Raw genomic sequence first — 20,489 nt, forward strand, 5'->3', positions numbered from 1 at the left:
GGCATGTTATTCTTGTGGACACTTTCTTCACTGTGCTGGCAAAATTAAGCGTCTCAAGCAAAAAAATAGATTGCACATGTGAGAGATCATGTTGTGCAAAAGAGATTAGGCTATTGGGAGGGTTTCCCTGGTCACTGCTGGGGTCCATCTTCAGTAAATCTGCCCCTGAAGCTGTTTCTGCACGCTTACAATGAATGTGACTGTTGAGTGGTTGGGGGTAGAAACCAACGACAGCACTGACCAGTGCCTGATCTACTGCCACTACCAGATTTTGTTCGATACCTCAACCTTCTGATTGGTCCACTTTGACTTTTACTGGCAGATAATTGTACCAATTTGGCAACTGCAGGATGACAATAGTATACTTTTCTTGCAAGGTTTATTCGTCTCCAGACATTTAACATTTGAACATTAATTCAGGAGAGAATTGAGGAGAGAAGTGAAGTAAAATGCATCATCGTAACAGAGCTCTTTCTTTGTTTGTGGTTGCCTCTGTCTGAAAATATCATTCATCGAGCATTTCAGATTCAAACAGTACTGTAACATCATGTATGCAGATCACAGTAGAATTATCTCTAGCCTCCTTTTCTTTATCTCAACCCAACTTTCAATTGTGTACCTTAGAAGTAGGTTGCACAAAGATGGATGATATGTATTTGCAATATGGACATGCTATGAATTCCCCTAAAACTGGCTGCTATGAGGAGAAAATACACGGTTGAAAAATAAGCGGATGCACTTGTGCAAACTTGTTCTCACATGTCCTTGAATGTGACAGATTTCTATGTAAAAATACTACTTCTCAGGGACTTTAGACTTCTTTTTGAGCTGCGCGGTTCCATCACCTTCTTTTGTCCTCAGGGTTCCTTGCATATTGCAATAATAGGACCGCCTCTGCTCCTTCGTCTCTTATTCGTTCATTCACTCCCAGTGATCAAATGGTCGATTTGGGATCAAGGAGTCCTCTGTAATTCTATATCACCTGCTACATCTTGATTTTACGTGACTCATTTACAGAGGTACACATCCCATGGCCTCCAGCATCCTGTGCCATCATCAGCGTTAAAGCGTCAATTCTTAAAGATGGGAGGGGTGGGGGTGGGCTCATGATAAAAACAGCCTTGAAAGAAAAGAGTGTAAGCTGTTCTTCTTCTTCTTTATATGTAGTAATTTATGTCGACTTTTTCTAATTGTAGAAAGGAAAAATCAATTTCCAAAATGTGGAGCAAATGCAGGATCAAAACCTGGCAAGTTACACAGTGACAGTCTGCATAAAAAAGTAAGAAAGAGGGTGTTTTGTTGCATTGCTGCTCATCTCTCTGATGACTTTCATCACCTCCTCAGAGCAAACAAGCCTGTGGCTGATAATATATGCATGTTTATATTACAAATTAACCACAACACTAAAACCGTCAATGTCGAGTCAGAACAGCTCTGACGTATTAAGGTTTGATTCCACAGAATTTCTTGTCTTGTATTTTCACCCAGCATTACATGATGCTAGAGCCTGGATTACCTTCTTCTATTCTCCATGGTCCATTTCTAAGGCTTATTTGATTATTCTTGCCACCTTTTGAGGATGGGGTGAACATTGACTCTTCCAAAAAGCCGTCAAGTGTGCTTGGTGTACCCTTCTATCGTAGATGGTATTAAGATAAGAGATCCTATAACAATTTGACATATTCCGACTCTTCTTTTTTTTGCAACTTTCTCTATATTGGTGATTTCAAGTTTTTTCCAACAATTAAGGGAGTAAAGAAAAAAATAAATTAAAATAAGAGAACAAACAGGTTGACTTAGGGCATACATTAATAAAAATAAATAAAACCCTCGCAAAAACAGGATTTTATATTCACACAGTCAATGAGGTTCATTCCACAGAATATAAAGTCCACCTTTCCCAGTATTTTATATACTGTTCAGCAGGGGTGGGTATTGGGAAGGACCTCACGATACGATACGCATCACGATACTTGAGCCACGATACGATACACATTGCGATATCCCGATTATGCGATTTCCCGATTATTATATTCTACATAGTTCACCGAAAAATTTAAAAATGCATTACACATCTTAAAATCCAAGTTGTATATATGTACATCGGATGATAGTGATGGATCTTAAAATCCGAGTTGCACGTTCATCAGATTATAGTGACAATTCATGGGACAAACTGAGTCAAAACAATGTTTTATTATAACTATACAAGCTAAAGTTACAACATATTTGTATATGTTTTTCATATTATTTACATCATATGAAATTAACATTAAATTTAGTATGAGGTTGCTTTAATTATGTGGCAAATGATAATAAACACAAGAGAGATGGTACTAAAACCAAGGACAGGCACAGTGATCAGTCAGTATAGATATAAATCCATAAATAAATAAACCTCTGTCCATTATTTTTCATTTTTTAAGGACAGGCAATTGTGTTATATAAAAAATAAATTATAAAATGAAATAAAACGTGAAATAAAACCTGAGCTCAGTGCAGAGCCCTCCCACGGTTGGTAGAGAGTGGCAATGCCCAGGACTGTCACTTAGGTAGGAGCACTGGGTGATATAATGGGAAAAAAATCGGGGATAAAAAATATTTAAAAAAAACAAAAAAAAAACGATATTCAAATTTTGAATATCGATATTGAATCAGTTGGAAAAGTATCGCGATATATTGCCATATCGATATTTTTGCCCACCCCTACTGTTCAGCCTGTAATCTTAAGGAGAACGTCAGTTTTTCCATGCAACATATATCCTCAACTATTGTGGTCCATATTCCGACTCTTCTGAGGGATCAAATCTTTGCAACCTTAGAAGTAACCATGGTCCTTGGACTACTTTTGGAAGGTTTTAACCAGCCCATACTGCCCTGACAGAACCAGCCCATACTGCCCTGACAGAACCAGCCCATACTGCCCTGACAGAACCAGCCCATACTGCCCTGACAGAACCAGCCCATACTGCCCTGACAGAACCAGCCCATACTGCCCTGACAGAACCAGCCCATACTGCCCTGACAGAACCAGCCCATACTGCCCTGACAGAACCAGCCCATACTGCCCTGACAGAACCAGCCCATACTGCCCTGACAGAACCAGCTCATACTGCCCTGACAGAACCAGCCCTGAATAAGTGGGAGGGCTAAGCGTTCCCATTTTCTAGCTGAGCACTTGCTGCCCGATTTAATTTTGAAAAGCTGGACCTTTTTCTAACACATTTGTTAGCTCATCATTCTTTCCTTTATTTGGAAAAAAATCCCATTTTGAATGGCATCATATGTTGTTTTATGTCTGAGACACATTTATGAGAGACACATGCTATACCGTATGTTTGTTCCTGTGTAGTCACTCGGTTCAGAATAATAGCTTCACTTTTCCCCTTTCAAATATATGACGGTGTCTTTTGGAGTGGAAATGAGGTTTTGAGCATCTATTGCTCTGCCATTTTCTCAGTCTATGCTTCTCACTTTTGTGTGTATTGATGTTTTTTTGTTTTTTGTATTTTAAAGGTGATATGGTTGTGCTCGACTGTGTGGAGTTGCTGCAAGCGCTGCAGGCAAAGTCCACGCTTTCCAAGGCAGCCCATAACTCTTCCATGTCAAGTGTAGATGCATACGGTCCCTCTTTTAGCCCAGCACAACTATTGCCATGGTACTAGAGGTGTGTGTGCATGTGTGTGTGCGTGTGTGTGTGTGTGTGTGTGTGTGTGTGTGTGTGTGTGTGTGTGTGTGTGTGTGTTCTATCAAAAGCATTGGTGAGCTGGGCTGATTTGATACATGTCTGCAACACAAATTCCTGCCCGCAGGTGTCCAGACACGAGCTGCATGGAAACACGCTAGCCAGACTGAGTACTGAGGATGAGGGGAAGGAAAAGTAATGGCGGAGGAAAATTGACCACGGCCCTGAGAAATATGTGGCTTTTTTTTTTTAGTAACTGGAAACAAGATCTCAAGTTGGTGGACAGCTTTTCCATTTAGTGCTCTCTGACATGCGGAGGAGCTCTGGGTCCGAGAAAGCGAGATGAAAACCGGTGGTGCAGCCAGATGGGTTTGAACACAAAGACGGCAACAGGAACAAACTCAATTTCAAGCCTGGAGTCCTTAAGGAGATGTCCCCCTGTCCCCCCGCCTGCCTCCACCATCAAACAAAAGGATTTAACCTCTTAATAGCTGCAAAGTGTTGGGTGTGAATTTCAGCTACCTGACTCCAATTATGGTGCCAGGAAGGTCAGTCTGTTCCCAGCTGTGCTTTGGAAAGCAACTCTTTTCAAGCTCACTGAAAATGAGGTTGAAAAAGCAAAAGGACAACCCTGTCCATACCGGTGGAATTGAGATGCAGAGAGGGACGTGAGGCAGAAACGTCCCCTCGTATTCAGGATACAGGAGTGTCAGGGGAAGGGACACAAATTAGTTTCCGCTCTTTTTCATTCATACACTTATTATCACATTACAGTAAAGCACCAAGAACACCAGTAAATGCTCTGCTTGTACAGGACGTTCAAAGGGCTTGAGAAAAAGTACAAATTTAAAGACTTTCCCATATGAGAAGAAATGACATCACCAGCACTAAGAGTCCTCATGAGTCTAAACATATACTTTACTTTGGAGACACACCATGTTTAATGAGATATATTTATCATTTTGATCAGGGGATTAATACAGTATTTTGAATTTAATTGAATTTTTTTGTTAATATCTCCTCACAAATTAAAAACCAGTAATCCATGCACTGCAAAAACTCAAAATCCTACCAGGAATATTTGTCTTATTTCTAGTTAAAATGTCTCATTTTTAGTCAAAAAATCTCATTACACTTAAAACAAGAGTAATTACCAGAAAAATAAGTTGTTATTTGACAATAATTTTCACCTGTTTCAAGTACATTTTCACTTGAAATAAGTAGAAAAATCTGCCAGTGGGTCAAGAATTATCTTCTCATTACAAGCAAAAAAATCTTGTTCCACTGGCAGATTTTTCTATACTTATTTTAAGTGAAAATCTACTTGAAACAGGTGAAAATTGTTGTTTTTGCCAGTGATGAGTCTTGTTTTAAGTGTAATGAGATTTGTTTTGACTAAAAATGAGACATTTTAACTAGAAATAAGACAAATAATCTTGTTAAGATTTAGAGTTTTTGCAGTGTGTGAGCCCAGCATGGATTGTATATGTCTCTTTGGTGTGACAGCAAAACGCAGCCTGAACGCTGTAAATATGGCATCCATTTGTGACCTTGATGAGAGAGCGAGGGACGACGCATCATCAGTATGAGACAACGTGGTGCTGGAGCCTTTGGGAGGGAGAGGTGGAGAGAAGGCTGGTTCATGGGGGAGGGATGGATGGATGGATGGAGGGATGAGAGGATGGTGCCACCGCCATCTGTCTATGTGTTCTGACCCACTGCCCTCCTCAGACGCCCGATGCCCAAATTAGTAGGAGTGACATAGCAGCTAATTGCGGCACGAGTGAGGCAACCGTCTTTGCACGGAGAAATTAGTAGATCTCAAGGCCCCACTTTGCAAGAAATTTGTGGAAAATACTCCCGTCTTATCAGCATAAATCAGGCATTAGAGGCGGCGTGATAAAGGTGTGCTGTCCCTGCGATGAAGTATTGCACTCATCCCGTCGGATTCATCCGGGATGAATTACCGAGGCTCTTGAGCCACTGAAAGGCTCTCTCTATAAACTAACACCTGAGACCAACACGGAGAAGTTTCAGCTTCCAAACCCGCAGCAACGAGACACTGTCAAGTGCTGGATTAAATCAGAGTAGGTCCCTTCGGCGTGCTCCTGCACGGGTCCCAAAAGTCGTGCTTACAACGTTATAATTTTATTTCAGTTCTTAAAGTTTTATGACTTTGGGGAACATATTACATTTTCAATTTGACTTGCCCACACAATTTAAGCTTGAAATATAAAATCTATTAGAAAAGTGGGCTTAAATCATGTGTTGACGTGTTGCCGGTCCACATCCGAGTCCCATGATGTCATACTTGATATTTCTGTCTTTGACTAGGAAAGATCAAAGGGGAGGATTTTATAGTCGCTGAAATTTAAGCAGCCACTTTTTATAAAATCGTAGATCCAAAACAAAATGATGCCCCAGTTCTGCAGCTTAATGAATTGGTGGTCGAATTTTATTGACGTTCACAATCATTTAGTGAGTAAATATTAGAAATGCATATTATCATGTTTTTATTTTTGTTTTAGTAGACCAAATCAGAAAAAAGTTGTGATGATATAAGAAATAAAAAGACCAAAAAAAAGTGCTTGATTAATATATAGTTTTTTTATTTGGTAGTTATTTATTACTTATTTTCTTGTGAAGTTCATCTCATTTGTTAATAAAGATAAATTATAAAAGATGTATTTGTGAAACGCTGAGTTGACTCCAATTATGGTGCCAGGAAAATACTAATAAAGTCATTTGTTGACTTTATTAGTCAACAAATGTTTAATAAAGCTTTGAAAATGTTAGAGGCTAGATTTAGATGGTTCGGACGAAGAAAGAGGAAGTACAGTGAAAACAGTTAGAGTAAGATGGCATAAGAAGACATTTCTGGACGTGGTGAAAGAGGACATGTAAGGTGGAAACACAGTGACCAAATAAAGGGAAAACCCAAAAGAAGAAGAAAACGGTTCCTTTTTTTTGAATAAGAGAAATTAGTTGCATATTTATTCTTCAGCAGTGAATAATATCATTAACATATTGAAGGAATTTGGAAAGGTTTCAGTGTGGAAAGGGTGAGAGGGAAAGCCAAATCAGACACTCTGAACCCTGAGACGCCTCAGCATCAGAGACCACACGATGCCCCACTGATAACTCCAAGAACGGCGGATTAATGTGTGAAGCCCTCATCAGTAGCTGCAGCGACACTCACAAATGCCACTTAAAATGTTACTGCGCAAAAAGGAAACTTCAGTGAAGCTATTTCATTCTCTGGGGTCAATACACAGCAGACGTCTGTACTTTGGTCAGACAAAATCAACTATTTCGGAAGAAATGGAGGTTGTGTTCTCCAGGCCAAAGGTGAAAATGCCGAACCACACTGTTAACGGAAAGTTGGTATCAGCAACAAGTCTGGTACGTGCTGGCGTTGGTGCGTTTGACAAAGGTCATTCACACGTCAGGCAGCATTAACACAGACAAGTCTCCTGCGACTCAGTGGCTGGAGGAACATCCATGTGTTGTACAACAAAGAAACAAAACCACGACTGAGGAAGAAGAGGGCACTGGACTCACCTGCGCTCAGTCCTAACCTTGCACCAATAGACAACAAATGGAGACTTTAAAGAAAAGATCAGACACTCAGTGGTAGAATACTGTTGCACATCTGAAGGTGTTTGCAGGAGGAATAACCCAAAATGAAGCGCTTGGTTTCTTGTTAACTTGGTATCTGGGCTATCTTTTAAGTGTTGTGAGAAGGAATAGCAACAAGGCAAAACTTTACTATCCCAACATTTTTTTAACTGATGCTAGCCGGAAGCTCAAAAAATGTCTATTAATTTATGAAAAAGATTCAAGAAAACATGAATGATCTCCTTAATGCCCACGGGATCGGAGATCACATGACCAGCATACAGGAATACTGTTTTAAACATAAAAAAAAAAAAGAAGCTTGCTGCTCTTCTTTTCCTGAAAGTCACAGCCTTCATGGATACTATGATTGTTTTTTTTTTTTTTTTCTCAAATATGTTTATTGTGGTTTTTTTTTTTTTTACATTAACATAAGCACAACAATAAAACAAAAAAAAACAAAAAAAAACAGCAATGCTCAGTGTAACGTTGGTCTAGACAGTACATATTTGAATTATACCTTCACTTAACCAGTACAGTAAAAGGAAACCCCTTCTTTATAGAAAAACAAATAATAAAAATAATAAGAAAGTCAGGCCGTAGATACATCAATCTACATTAGCTAGTCAAGAATAACATTTGCGAGCATTGAAGCCACTGTAGAGTTAGAGAAGTGAAGATACGGAGTCCAAATGTCCTTAAACCGTCCTTCTGACGAATGAAGCAAACAGGTTAAGTACTCCAGAGGAAAACATTCCATAATTATCTTGTGCCAGTTCGATTTAGTGGGGGGTTTGTCGCTTATCCAGGATAGGAAGATGTTTTTCCTTGCTGCATACGTAAGAATATTATACAGTCTGGTAGAGTTGACATCCACAATAGAGCGTTGATTGGGGTAACCCAGGATTAAAGAAAGAGGGTCCATATGTAACACAACACCAAATATATTTTCCAGATCTTGCAGAACATCCATCCAGTATGCTTGGATTTTAGTACAAGACCAAACACAATGAGTATAGGTGCCCACTGCAATTTTACACTTTAAACATAAAGGTGAGAGTTGTGGATTCATTTGATGTCTTCTATTAGAAGAGATCTGCAAACGGTGCAAAATTTTGAATTGCAACAACCTGGCACGGTTACATACAGATATTCTCTTTGTTTGAGTCCATATCTTAGTCCATTTATCCTCATCAATATCCACACCAAGTTCTCCCTGCCACGTCCGCATAGTATCCTGTACATTTATAGCTTCAGTCTGGCTTAAAACATTGTAAAAGCGAGTAATGGATTTTTTAGCTGGGCCAAGGAGGAGTAATTGCTCAACTGCAGATGTAGCAGCATCAGTATTAAGAGTAGTTTCCCTGTTTATGTAATCTCGAATCTGTAGGTATTTGAAAAAATCATGTCTGGGGAGATTATACTTTTCTTGCAGTTCTGCAAACGAAAACATGGTTGCGCCTTGAAATAAATCACACAATCGCTTTATTCCTTGAGATGTCCAAGCGTTATATCCACCATTCTTCATGCCTGGTAAGAAATTAGGGTTGCCCTGAACCGGGACCAAAGGAGATGTTAGTCCAGACCTCCCTTCAAGCTTTTGTGTAATAAACCATGCTTTTAGTGTATTACAGATTATAGGATTATTATTGCAGTGATTCCTGGCAGATTTTAAATCTTTGAAGGCCAGGAGGCCGGGTAGGGAGCCTGAGGTCTGTGACTTTTCTAAATTTAGCAAATCAGAAGTCATGTCTTCCTTGACCCACTCTGCAACAAATCTTAAATGGGATGCCAGCTGATACCATCTGACGTTAGGGAGATCCAGACCCCCTTTAGAGCTAGGGAGTTGTAGTTTTGTAATTTTTAACCTGGGTTTCCTCTTGTTCCATATGAAGTCACTCAGCCAGCCATTAAGCAGCTTCAGTACCTTGCCTGACAAAAGTATAGGGATCATCTGTAGGGGGTATAATATTCTAGGCAAAATATTCATTTTAATGATAGAAACTCTGCCAAGTAATGATAAGGGGAGAGGAGTCCATCTGTTCAGGTCTTTTCTTATGGAGTCAAAGAGGGGGCCGAAATTAGCCTTAAACATTTCATGAAACAATGGTGTGATATGAATACCGAGGTAGACAAAACCCGTAATAGACCATTTAAATGGGAATGAGGGTAATGTATCAGTTCTAAGATTTCCCATTGGCATAGCCAAAGATTTCGAGAAATTTATTTTGTAACCTGAAAATTGCCCAAACAGAGTGATTACATCAACAAGACGTGAAACAGATTTTTCAGGCTCTAGCACATAAAGCAAGACGTCGTCGGCATAGAGAGAAATTTTATGTTGGGTCCCACCCACATTCATACCAACTATTTCAGCATCCCTCCTTATGGCCTCAGCGAGAGGCTCTATCGAAAGGGCAAAAAGGGCGGGGCTGAGAGGACAGCCCTGGCGTGTTGAGCGTTGAAGTGGGAAGTAGTCAGATCTGTAACCATTGGTAATGACTGCAGCCATTGGATTATTATATAATAATTTGATCCATCTAATGAAATTATCTCCCAAATTAAATTTTTGTAAGACATTAAACAGGTATTTCCATTCAACATGGTCAAAAGCTTTTTGAGCATCCAATGAAATTACCATGCTATCAATTTTCTGTGTTTGACAAATGTTGATAATATGCAGCAGCCTCCTAACATTGTGACTAGAACTTCTACCCTTGATGAATCCTGTCTGATCCTCTTTGATAAGAAAAGGTAGGACTTTCTCGAGACGTAATGCCAATATTTTAGATAATATTTTAATGTCCTGATTCAAAAGAGCAATAGGCCTATATCCTGAGCAGTCTTCAGAGGATTTTCCTTTTTTTAAAATTAAGGTAATGTCGGCTTCCCTTAGCGAGTTGGGGAGGCTACCAGTATTGAAAGAATGTTCCAGCATGTCTAGGAGGGGGTCTATAAGCACATCTTGAAATTCCCGATAAAATTCGCTGCTCAGCCCATCAGGCCCTGGTGCCTTGCCTGACTGCAGGCTTTTTAGTGCTGATAGAGCCTCTTCCCTGGAGATGGGAGCATCTAATTCACATTTTTGGGAATCAGAGATGGTTGGAAGGGTTAATCTGTCCAAAAAGGATGCCATCTTATCTGAGACACCTGGTGGTTGATCTGATTCATACAGCCTAGTGTAAAACCGCTTAAAGGTGTTGTTAATGTTTTTGTTATCAAAGTGGCGGGTGCCATTTTCATCCTGAATGGAAGGAATCACTTGAGGGTCCCTTTTAATTTTGGTCAGGTGAGATAGATACTTACTGGGTTTATCCCCATACTCATATAACCTTTGCTTTGAGAAGAGAAGAGCACTCTTAGCCTGTTGTGTTAGTAAAGTATCCAGAGCAGCCTGTGCAGCACATTTCTTTTGCAAGAGTAACGGGTCTGATGTAGAGCAAAGTGCATTTTTAATATCGTCCAGTTCTTTTTCAAGTTTTCGCTGTTGTTCCAACTGTTTTTTCTTTTTTGAAGCTGAGAAGGCTATAACTAAACCCCTAATATATGCTTTTGATGTCTCCCACAGCAAGGATGGGTTATTGGTAGATTGTGAGTTAATAGACAAAAATATCCTAAATTCTCTTTTTAGATAAGAAATGAATTTGTCATCCTTCAGGAGACGCGTGTCCAATCTCCAACGTTTACTTTTTGGGGATTCTATGTCAAGAGACAATTCAAGGAACATATACGCATGGTCGCTAACCACAATATTGCCTATTGAGCAGGAGGACACAAATTGTAACACAGACTGGGGTACTAAAAAATAATCAATACGTGTGTGGCACTTATGAGGAGGGGAGTAAAAGGTGAATTCCCTATCAGATGGATGTAGCATACGCCATGTATCAACCAAGTTGATTTCCCCACAAGTCGACAAAAGGGCTCTAGCCTGGGCTGTCAGAGAAGAATTTCGTGGGGGGTGTCTATCAAGTTGAGGATTAAATAGACAATTAAAATCACCTCCCACCAAGGCCAGTGGTGAAGATATTTCAGCAAATTCTGAAAATGCTTTAGTTAATAAGTCCGGGGAATAATTAGGTGGGCAATAGAGATTCATAATAGTAATTTCTTTGCTATTTAACACACCATTTATAATTACAAACCTTCCGTACTTGTCTTTTATACACTTTTTTAATTGAAATGGCAAATTCTTGTGTATCAATATAACAACCCCCCTGCTGCTGGTGGTAAAAGAGGAAAAGTACGCCTGGCCAACCCAACTGTATTCAAGTTTGAGATGCTCGTTGTCTTCTAAGTGGGATTCCTGTAGTAGAGCCACATCAACCCTCTCCCTCCTCAACAAAGAGTAAACCTTCCTACGTTTCACATTACCTCTCAGACCCCTTACATTCCATGAGCAAAATTTTAGTTTATAAGGTGGCATCTTTTTTTAGGCAGTCTATCCAAATGTGTTGACATTGTATACTGAATATGAAAGACCAATACTGAGCATGAACTAACACAAAACCAGAACAAATGGAACAAATACAGTAAAACACTGTGCATGTTGAAAAAAAAAAAAAAAAAAAAAGGGGGGGGGGGGCGCAAGAGAGAAAGAGAAAGGAGAAAAAAAAGAAAAATGTGTTGGGATCTCTCCCCAGATGGAGAGGGGATTGCTGTTCTACAAGACCTCCACTAGGGGGGGAAGACGTGCTTCTCACACTATATAAACAGGAAAAAAAAAGCAAAAAACAAAGCAAGTGACATTACCTAGTCGGCAGGGGCTCACAGCAACACCCAATTAAACAAAAGTTTTAAACTTATTAGTCTTAGTATTTAAATAGTTACTTGTACAAAAACCAGCTGTACTTCGACTGAATAAATATCAGCGATCAGTAACTATGGCGACATCTTAGTGAATATTATAATAAGGAATAATCATACACATGAATGCAACTTAAGATGCGTCATAATAGAACATTATGATCAGTGCATGACCAAGATTTCAGACTTAGCTCTCAGTGGGCGGAGTATCTGTCATTTTTGACGACCTGCGCTGTTTTGCAAAGGTAAGAGCCTCTGCAGGGGAGAGGAAGGTTTTCTTCTTGCCGTTCAGTGACACCTGCAGCTTTGCAGGGAAAAGCATTGAGTAATCAGCACCGATCTGCCGGAGATGTTGTTTGGCTTCGTTAAACTCCTTTCGTTTACGAAGCACTTCGGCGGACAGGTCGTTGTAAAAGGATATTTTCTTCCCCTCCAGTGTAATATCCCCGCCCGCTGCCTTACGTCGGGCTGCTGCCATCACTCTCTGCTTCTCCGGAAAGGCGTGGAACCGAATGATGACCGGGCGCGGGCGTTGTTCGGGCGCGGGCTTGGGCATTAGAGAGCGGTGAGCCCGTTCCAGCTTCACTCGTCCCCCCTTAGCATCCATGTCGAGAAAATCTGGTAGCCAATGTTCAAAAAAGTCCAAAGCATTTTTTCCCTCCACATCCTCTGGCAGGTTGAAGATGCGGATATTTTTCCGTCGCCCCCTGTTTTCCAGGTCGTCTACATGGTCGATGAGGACCTCCACTTTTTTCTCCAGGGCTGTTATAGAATTACCTTGCGACTCGTTAGCTGTCTCGAGCTGTAGGACCCTGGCCTCTGCTTCATCCAAGCGGTCTTTAGTCTTCTTCAGCTCGGTAGTGTGAGAGAGGACTGTTTGAGCCAGAGGTTCAAGCTTTTCGTTGATAGCCACCATTAGCTTGTTGGTCATCAAGTCCAAAGCTTTAGCGAGACCCGGGTCCAGCTCTGCCTCGTCATTTTCTTCCTCATCATGCTCGCCGCCATGATGAGCCAGCAGCGTAGCTGCGTTATCCGTTGGCTGTCGCGATTTATCTCTCTTTCGGCCCGGCATTGTTTGGTGTTCCTTGGACCAGAATAGTTCTAGAGTCATACTACTGCACTGGCATTATAAAATGACAACGTGGTTTAAGAGAGAATGCAAAATATAAAGGGTGTTGGCGGAGCTCCCGAAAAGCCGACCGTCTCCTAGGCCGTCATCACGTGACCCCACTATGATTGTTTTTGAAGCTGTAGGCGCCCGGTGGTTTGCTGTAGCGTAACTGTTGTTACGGGGGCATAATACACGACTCCCAGACTAGTGTGCTGTAATATTGTACTCTGCAATGTATGCACAATACACATTAGGCTATGCAGTTTCAATAATCAAATCTAAATCTACCAAATCACAATTACAGCCAATCTTTAGACATCACGTGTAAATAACATCATTATTTGTTTCACCTCATTAGCAACCCTGAATTGGTGCAGGGTGAGAAGGAATGGAGACATTAAAACATTGTAGTTGCAGCATGGTGGTATGGTTGTTAGTTGCCTGGCGCCAAGAAGGAATACCTGGAATCTGGATACCCCAGCTTCCTAACACAATCCAAAAACATGCATGCCAGAATAATTGTATGTCTCACATGTTTGTGGGTCTGTGATGGACTGGCAACATGTCTGGGTTGTAACACGGCCTCTTGAATTTTGTAGAGCTTCAGGTTTGCAGCTTATTTTATGCAAACCACACTTAAATGCTCGATCTGAAAAAATGATTAAATGAAAGCGTATTAGTATGAGGACCTGAGCTAGCTGAGATTGGAGGCCAAGCCTTGCAGTTCACTTACTGCTTGGAGGCAACACCATAGCATAGTGTGGCTTAAACAAGCAGCAGAGACAGAAAAAGAGCAAGTGTCAGACTCAGAGATGAAGGATGAGGAAAGAAAAGCTAAGAAGTGTTGAGTTTTTTATTGAACTTGTTCTAATATGAATGTCTCTTGACTGCCTGACATGCAGCCCTGCATCCAAGTTTCATATTAGTGAAGCACTGAAGAGCTGAAACAGAAACATGAACATACACAAGGGGAGCACCTTAATGCTTCACTAACATCATCCTCTCTTTAAACCGTAAAACTGAGTGATTTACATTTAATGTCACTCTAATTAGCTGTTCCACGCCTGACCACATGATGGCATATAAATCCGACGTGTTGACAAAAGAAACACCAACTGGAGAGGGAGGAAACCTTTTTTTCATCTTGAATATGAACAAGTTAAAGGACACGATAGTGGATTTTAGGAAGACCAGGAATAAGTCCAACACGATTCCCTACATGGACGTAGAGTTGGAGGTGGAGGTGGTGGAGGAGTTTAAATACCTTGGTGTGCAAAAGGCTCAAGGAGCTAACCTGTTACACCCCACATCCCTCTGCATATGGCCTGCTCTCTCTCTCCTACCTCTGCTCGCCCTTTGTCCACAACATGTCTGGGCTTGTTCTCTCTGCTCGGCCTGCTGGATTTCAGGAGAAGCAGCAGACCGACTGAAACAGTTAGACAGTCATGTAGTTGAGTTGCTTTTCTCAGTTTGTGTGCGTCCATGACCACAAGTAAGTGTTGAATTGTTTATAGCTAAGACATTTAGTGACTGTTGGTGATTATATGGTGTTGTTGTAAGTCTAACAGCTATTTAAGTGATAATTTACCACTAGTTTGCATTGAGTGATTATTTCCTTTATCTGTCCCTTTTATTTAGCCTTTCATCAATCATAACCATAATGCTTCATGTTATATCAGCTATACAGAACAAGGTAGTGCCAAAAAACAATATATATCCCCCCTCACAAAAATAAGAATGTTATTTTTTGTCTGAAAAATGGTTCAAATGTTATTTTATTGTCTGAAAAAGGGTTCAAATATGTTATTTTGTTATTTGAAACATTTTAAATATGTTTTGTTGATGAGAAAATATGTTTCTCTTTTTTTCTTATTTTTGTGAGGGGGGATATATATTGTTTTTCGGAACTATCTTGTTCTCTATAGCTGATATAACATGAATTACTCTTATTTGGGATCAATAAAGTTCTTATTTTTGCCATCTGAGAAAATTAAATATATTATATTTGGTGCCTAACTGTTTCCCAAGTATATTAGTGCGTGTGTGAATGAATAAATGAGACGTGAAACGTAAATTTCGCTGTAGGCGTTTTATGAAAATAAGTCCATTTACTTGTATTAGTTTACAGCGCAGTCTTGCCACATCCAATATGGCGGCGACGTTGATGTATCGCAGCAGCGGACAAGCCCACTCGATGGGGCGTCTACGTAAATATGTCTATGGTTCCACCACCCTGACGTTTACCACTCCACTTCCACAACGTTGTTACTCTGAGCTTGAAACACTGGTGGACTCACCTCTGAGGACGAACTGGGTTGAGTTGACATCACACACTAGAGACGTGTCTCAGATCTGCTGGGATGATGCTGCCTCCTCATCAGTCATTCCTGTCAGACGGGTGTCCACGTGAACGTGTGTGACCCCATCAGGTGCCAGTGTGGACATGATGATGATGAAAGAGAGGATGAAGACAGTAAAAGTTCACAGCTTAACTCCTAAGTGATCTGTTTTGTTTTGCAGTGAATCTTCTTGAAACGACGACCATCGCGGGAGACTGGGGCTGGTTGACATATCCATCACACGGGGTAAGAACTGTCTCCAGTCGTACGTTAATGAGGTTCATCCTGTAGTACTGTAAATCTGCAATGCACATTCCCGCCTATCTGTTCTCCTATATTTATCCCAGTTTCAGTGCATGTGAGGCAGGTTTTCTAGGTGAAGTGGGCTTTTTGAGCTCATTAACTTGGATTTAGTTGTAACGCTGACACGGCGGACTAATTGCTATACACGCTGCAGCCAGACAACTGCACGCAACACTCACCTAATTCCAACAACACTTGCAGCTCCCTCCAAACGTTGGCAGGTAGTGGGGTTGGGGGTTGGGGGAGGCTCAGCCACCAAAGTGAAGGGGAGGGAGGCCGAGGAGCTGACAGATGAGTGAGATGATGGCGAGGGCAGGGCAGTGCTGCATTAGCATATTGTAATTCCACTCGATGATGCCGGGAGTGATGACTTCGGACTCCAGCAGTGATCATTCTAGCAGCAAGGTGCCGACATGTCCCCGACTACCCTGGCCATCAGTGAGGTGGGAGAAGCATTTACCTCACCTCCGGCCCACACGGCAGAAGGTGCCATGATTGAACTGTGTCCAAGAAGAACAGATGGGTTGTCTTTCAAGTCTGAAGAGAAGAACTGGAGGATCGGATTAGAGATTTGTGGGAAATTACTCCTTCAGCGTGTCATCGGTGTGAGAGATGAATCTCCGTCTGAATTATACATCTAAACTACATAAAGTCAGCCTGTAGTGTTTTATTTAATTTGTTTAATACACCAGACATATTCACCTCTAACTTGATGAGAGACCTTTTTTCACTCCGAGCTTCTGCACATGAAAGGCTTGACTAAACGAATTAGGAGAGGAGTGTGAGCGTTATGGCAATATACTTTGGTTATATAAAGCTCTGTGTCTTTTGCTGAATGAAAATGATGTTAGGAAGGTGAAACAAGCGGCGTGATATTTAATACCTGTAGCAAAGCAAACCTACAGAGAACAGACACACATGCAACTGCTCCCTCTTGGGCGGCAACTGCTTTTGTGTTTCATCCAACATCACTCCCTCATGCACTCATGCACTCATGCACTCATGCACTCATGCACTCGTTTACTTGTGCCATTGACTATATATGATTAAAAAAAGAAACAATCTTTCCTGAAATTGAAAGCTTATGAAATTTAAAAGTACAACTTTTGCAAGGCAGCAGCAAGTATGCAGAACACAAACTGTGCACACAAGTATTTATACAAGTATTTATACACAGACAGCAAATACCATCCATCATCTGTACGTGCTCATTCCTACTTAGCAGAGATCTGCTGGATGCTGTCGCAGCTCTCTCTGAGTAAAAGGCAGAGGTAAACCTGGACATGTAACCAGTCAGTTATTGTGCATGGACACACACACACACACACACACACACACACACACACACACACACACACACACACACACACACACACACACACACACACACACACACACACACACACACACACACACACACACACACGCACACACACTCTCGCATGTCAACATTTCTAAAGGGTACTAAGATAATTAATCCGTATGGTCTAATTTTAAGGCACTTAAAATAAAAGTAAAATAAAAGCTCTTCTCTTTTAGGCAACATAGTAAAAAACACGAGAGATGTCAACTGATTGATTGGCGAGGATTTTAAATGGTTTGCTTGGACATAGAAATGATCACTGGATAAATCAGGAGCTGCTGACGTTTATTTAACGACTCATTAATGGTGTCAGTCGTCCCAGTCAGGCTGCAGTATCGTGCCGTCTCAAAACGATCAGCTAAAATGCTATTGCAAAGCACTAAAATGATAACGTTGAAACTCAAAAAGTTTATTCTAATGTGGATGATATTGTTTATTCATAATTTTGAAAGCGTTAAGAACAGCACTTAACGTGTCCATTTGCTTCAATGCTGCCTGACAGCGGCAGCATCTGTAAAAGTAGCTGACGCCACTGATGCCTCCGTCAAACGCGCCGCTGCTCATCTGCAGAACTAAGTCATTATGAGATAATCAGCACCGAAAGCTGCAGAAAGTCAGACAACATCCTGGCTTCTCCTTCTGCTGCATCACAGGAACAGACGCTGCCCGACATTTCTGAAAGAAAGCTGGAAGATTCACAACCGTTAGACTGTGGTGTCAGTCATCTTGGAGTTGCTATTTAAGAGTGTGTCACCTTCGTGCCGGTGCATGAGAGCAGACAGCCTCGTCCTTGAGAAGCACAGCTCTAAATCAGTGACCGATGACAGCCACCATCCGCGAGTTTGTCCGCCTAGGAATGAGCAGTGAACGCGATGGAGAGATGCACAAAGATTTATTTACACATGGTTACAGATGGTTTGGAGTATTTCCAGGAAAACCTCTCTCCAGGAACAGACTGTCAGCGTGCACTTACTGTTCCACCAGTGTATGTGAGTGTTGGAGGGGGTCAGGTCTTTATTAGCGCCCCGGCCGCTCCCTCTATGTGAGCCTCATTTAGATGACATCATGACAGATCACGTCTTTGACTCAAGAGGGATCTTTCCAACCAATTTATTCATTCAGAGGTTAGAATGCCCATGCACTGTCCCAGGAGCATCTTTCTCTGTTTTTCTGCTTCTTTCTTTGTAAAACACACACACACACACACACACACACACACACACACACACACACACACACACACACACACACACACACACACACACACACACACACACACACACACATTCACATTTCCTCTAACACACTTTCGCAGAACCTGTCAAATAGGCCAGGAAGACTTCATTATCTTCCAGTCCGATCTATGTTGGCCATGACAGGTTCATCCACCGGACACCCAGCAATCGATACTGCTATGTGTGTGTGTTTGTGTGTGTGTGTGTGTGTGTGTGTGCGCGTGTGATTAATGCGCTCCGAGGAAACCATGATGTGAATGAGCTAGTGATGAGCTGAAGTGTCAAAAGCTCGCAGTCTGTTGCCATCACAATTTATCCATCTCCTTGTTACTGCGTCTCCCTCTCTCACACGCAGACAGACATTTTTGCGTTTTTTTCCACTCTTCCAATGTGAGCATTCAGGAGCACCTTTTATTTGATGGCTGAACCGGCTAATCTAGGATCTGCTGATTAAAAAAACAAAACAAAAAAAACGTTTACTTTTTGTTCTGCACGGCCTGCTTAAAAAAAATTAGATAACAGACTCATGGAAGCAGCACAAAAAGGGCATTTAAGAGTAAGTTAAGTGCTTCAAAGGGCAAGTATATAATGCAATCGCCCAAATGAGGAGAGGAGGAAACCTTAGAGCTGTGTGGGCGTGGCCAGGTTATCAATTTATCAATATATTCAAAAAAGTAAGTTAGTTTGTAAATCACAAAGAGAAAAAAAAATGGTTATGTTTTGACGGTATCAGAGTCCACAGTTTACACCTCTTCCCTGCCTGGGGTTGTGAACTGTGAGAATTGACCCTCTGTCAAGCCCTGCCCCTGTTGCTAGGTCGAACAAAAGTGTCATCTCTCCCGTCCACTTCCATCGTAAAAACAGGGTTTCACATCACTTTCTTTCTAAATAATGTAAAATCAACAGCAACTAGATATAAATAAAAATGAATACTTCAGGTAGGCTACCGTGCAGTGAGATTAAAAAACTCGGGTTTTCGGCGAAAACATGGTCTTTTTATTAGTTTAGCTGACAGCACGGTGGAAGGGTTGAACTGCGAGTCTGTGTGTCCACATAGCTTTAGCCAAAACAAAAATTTTTTTGTAAATTACTGTTGGTTTTTGCATGACATCTATTCCTGTGATTCTCTCTTGGTAGCAGGTGTCAATTTCACTAGTGCCCGAAGCACAACACTCAACCATTCTAAGATAAATGAATAAAACGCTTTCGTGCTTGTAGCTATGGGTTGTAACCTGCTGCCAAGCCGTCTTTGTTTTGAAAGTACAGCTCGGATTTCTGCCGGTTTGGGGATAAGAAAATATGCTGCACCCTCACTGCACTGTGTGCAGTGTGTCCTGAACTGTTCTTTTTACTCATACAGAGTTTAAAAAAAAAGAATCCAGGGATTTAACTTTTGATACAAAGCAAGTAAAAACTGATAGATGATTGATGTGAACGAGAAAGACGACTAATTTGTCCAACCGGATGTTCTGCCCTGGATGTAGCAGCCGAGAATGATTTTTCTCTGATTGGTCAGTCAGGGACCAATCAGGAGGCTGACAAAGGGTCAACTAGCTGGCTTTCATGATTAAGGGAGGTTACATGAACATTTTCCACTCATCTGAGAAAACAAAGCCTGAAATATGAGAAACTTTTGGTTACTGTAAGTACATGGATGTACACAGCTTGGAGGAGGAAGGTCATTGGACCTGCAAGGGGTATTTTTGATGTCATTAAAGTGGATAATATGGTTGATAAACTGCAAAAACAGCCCCTTTAAAAAAATGCATAAAAGTCCATACATCTAGTCAAAATTGTCTTATTTTAAGCAAACATATCTCCGTCTAGGGGGTAAGAACATTGTTTTGACTAGAATTTTTAAAACTAGCAAACTAGTCTAAAATAGTCTTCTAGTTTTCTTTCTCGCTTACAAAATAGTTTTTGCAGTGTAATTTAGCTAAAATCCACTAGCTTCCCCCTGACATTACTCAAGTGAGTTGCTAACATTCTGTGAGCTTATTATTATGTAGTTAATATCACTTTTACACCTCTT

General features: G+C 41.1%; 1 protein-coding gene across 1 annotated transcript in view; it reads left to right on the plus strand.

Moving 5' to 3' along the window:
• The window catches only part of epha8 (eph receptor A8), a 206,199-nt gene that overhangs the window by 23,554 nt on the left and 162,156 nt on the right, over positions 1 to 20,489 (plus strand). Inside the window, exon 2 of the mRNA XM_061728015.1 lies at positions 15,738 to 15,802. Coding sequence (XP_061583999.1) covers positions 15,738 to 15,802 — 65 coding nt within the window. The remainder of the gene's footprint in view (positions 1 to 15,737; positions 15,803 to 20,489) is intronic.

This window comes from Cololabis saira, chromosome 8 (genome assembly GCF_033807715.1).
Source record: "Cololabis saira isolate AMF1-May2022 chromosome 8, fColSai1.1, whole genome shotgun sequence".
Classification (NCBI taxonomy): Eukaryota; Metazoa; Chordata; class Actinopteri; order Beloniformes; family Belonidae; genus Cololabis; species Cololabis saira.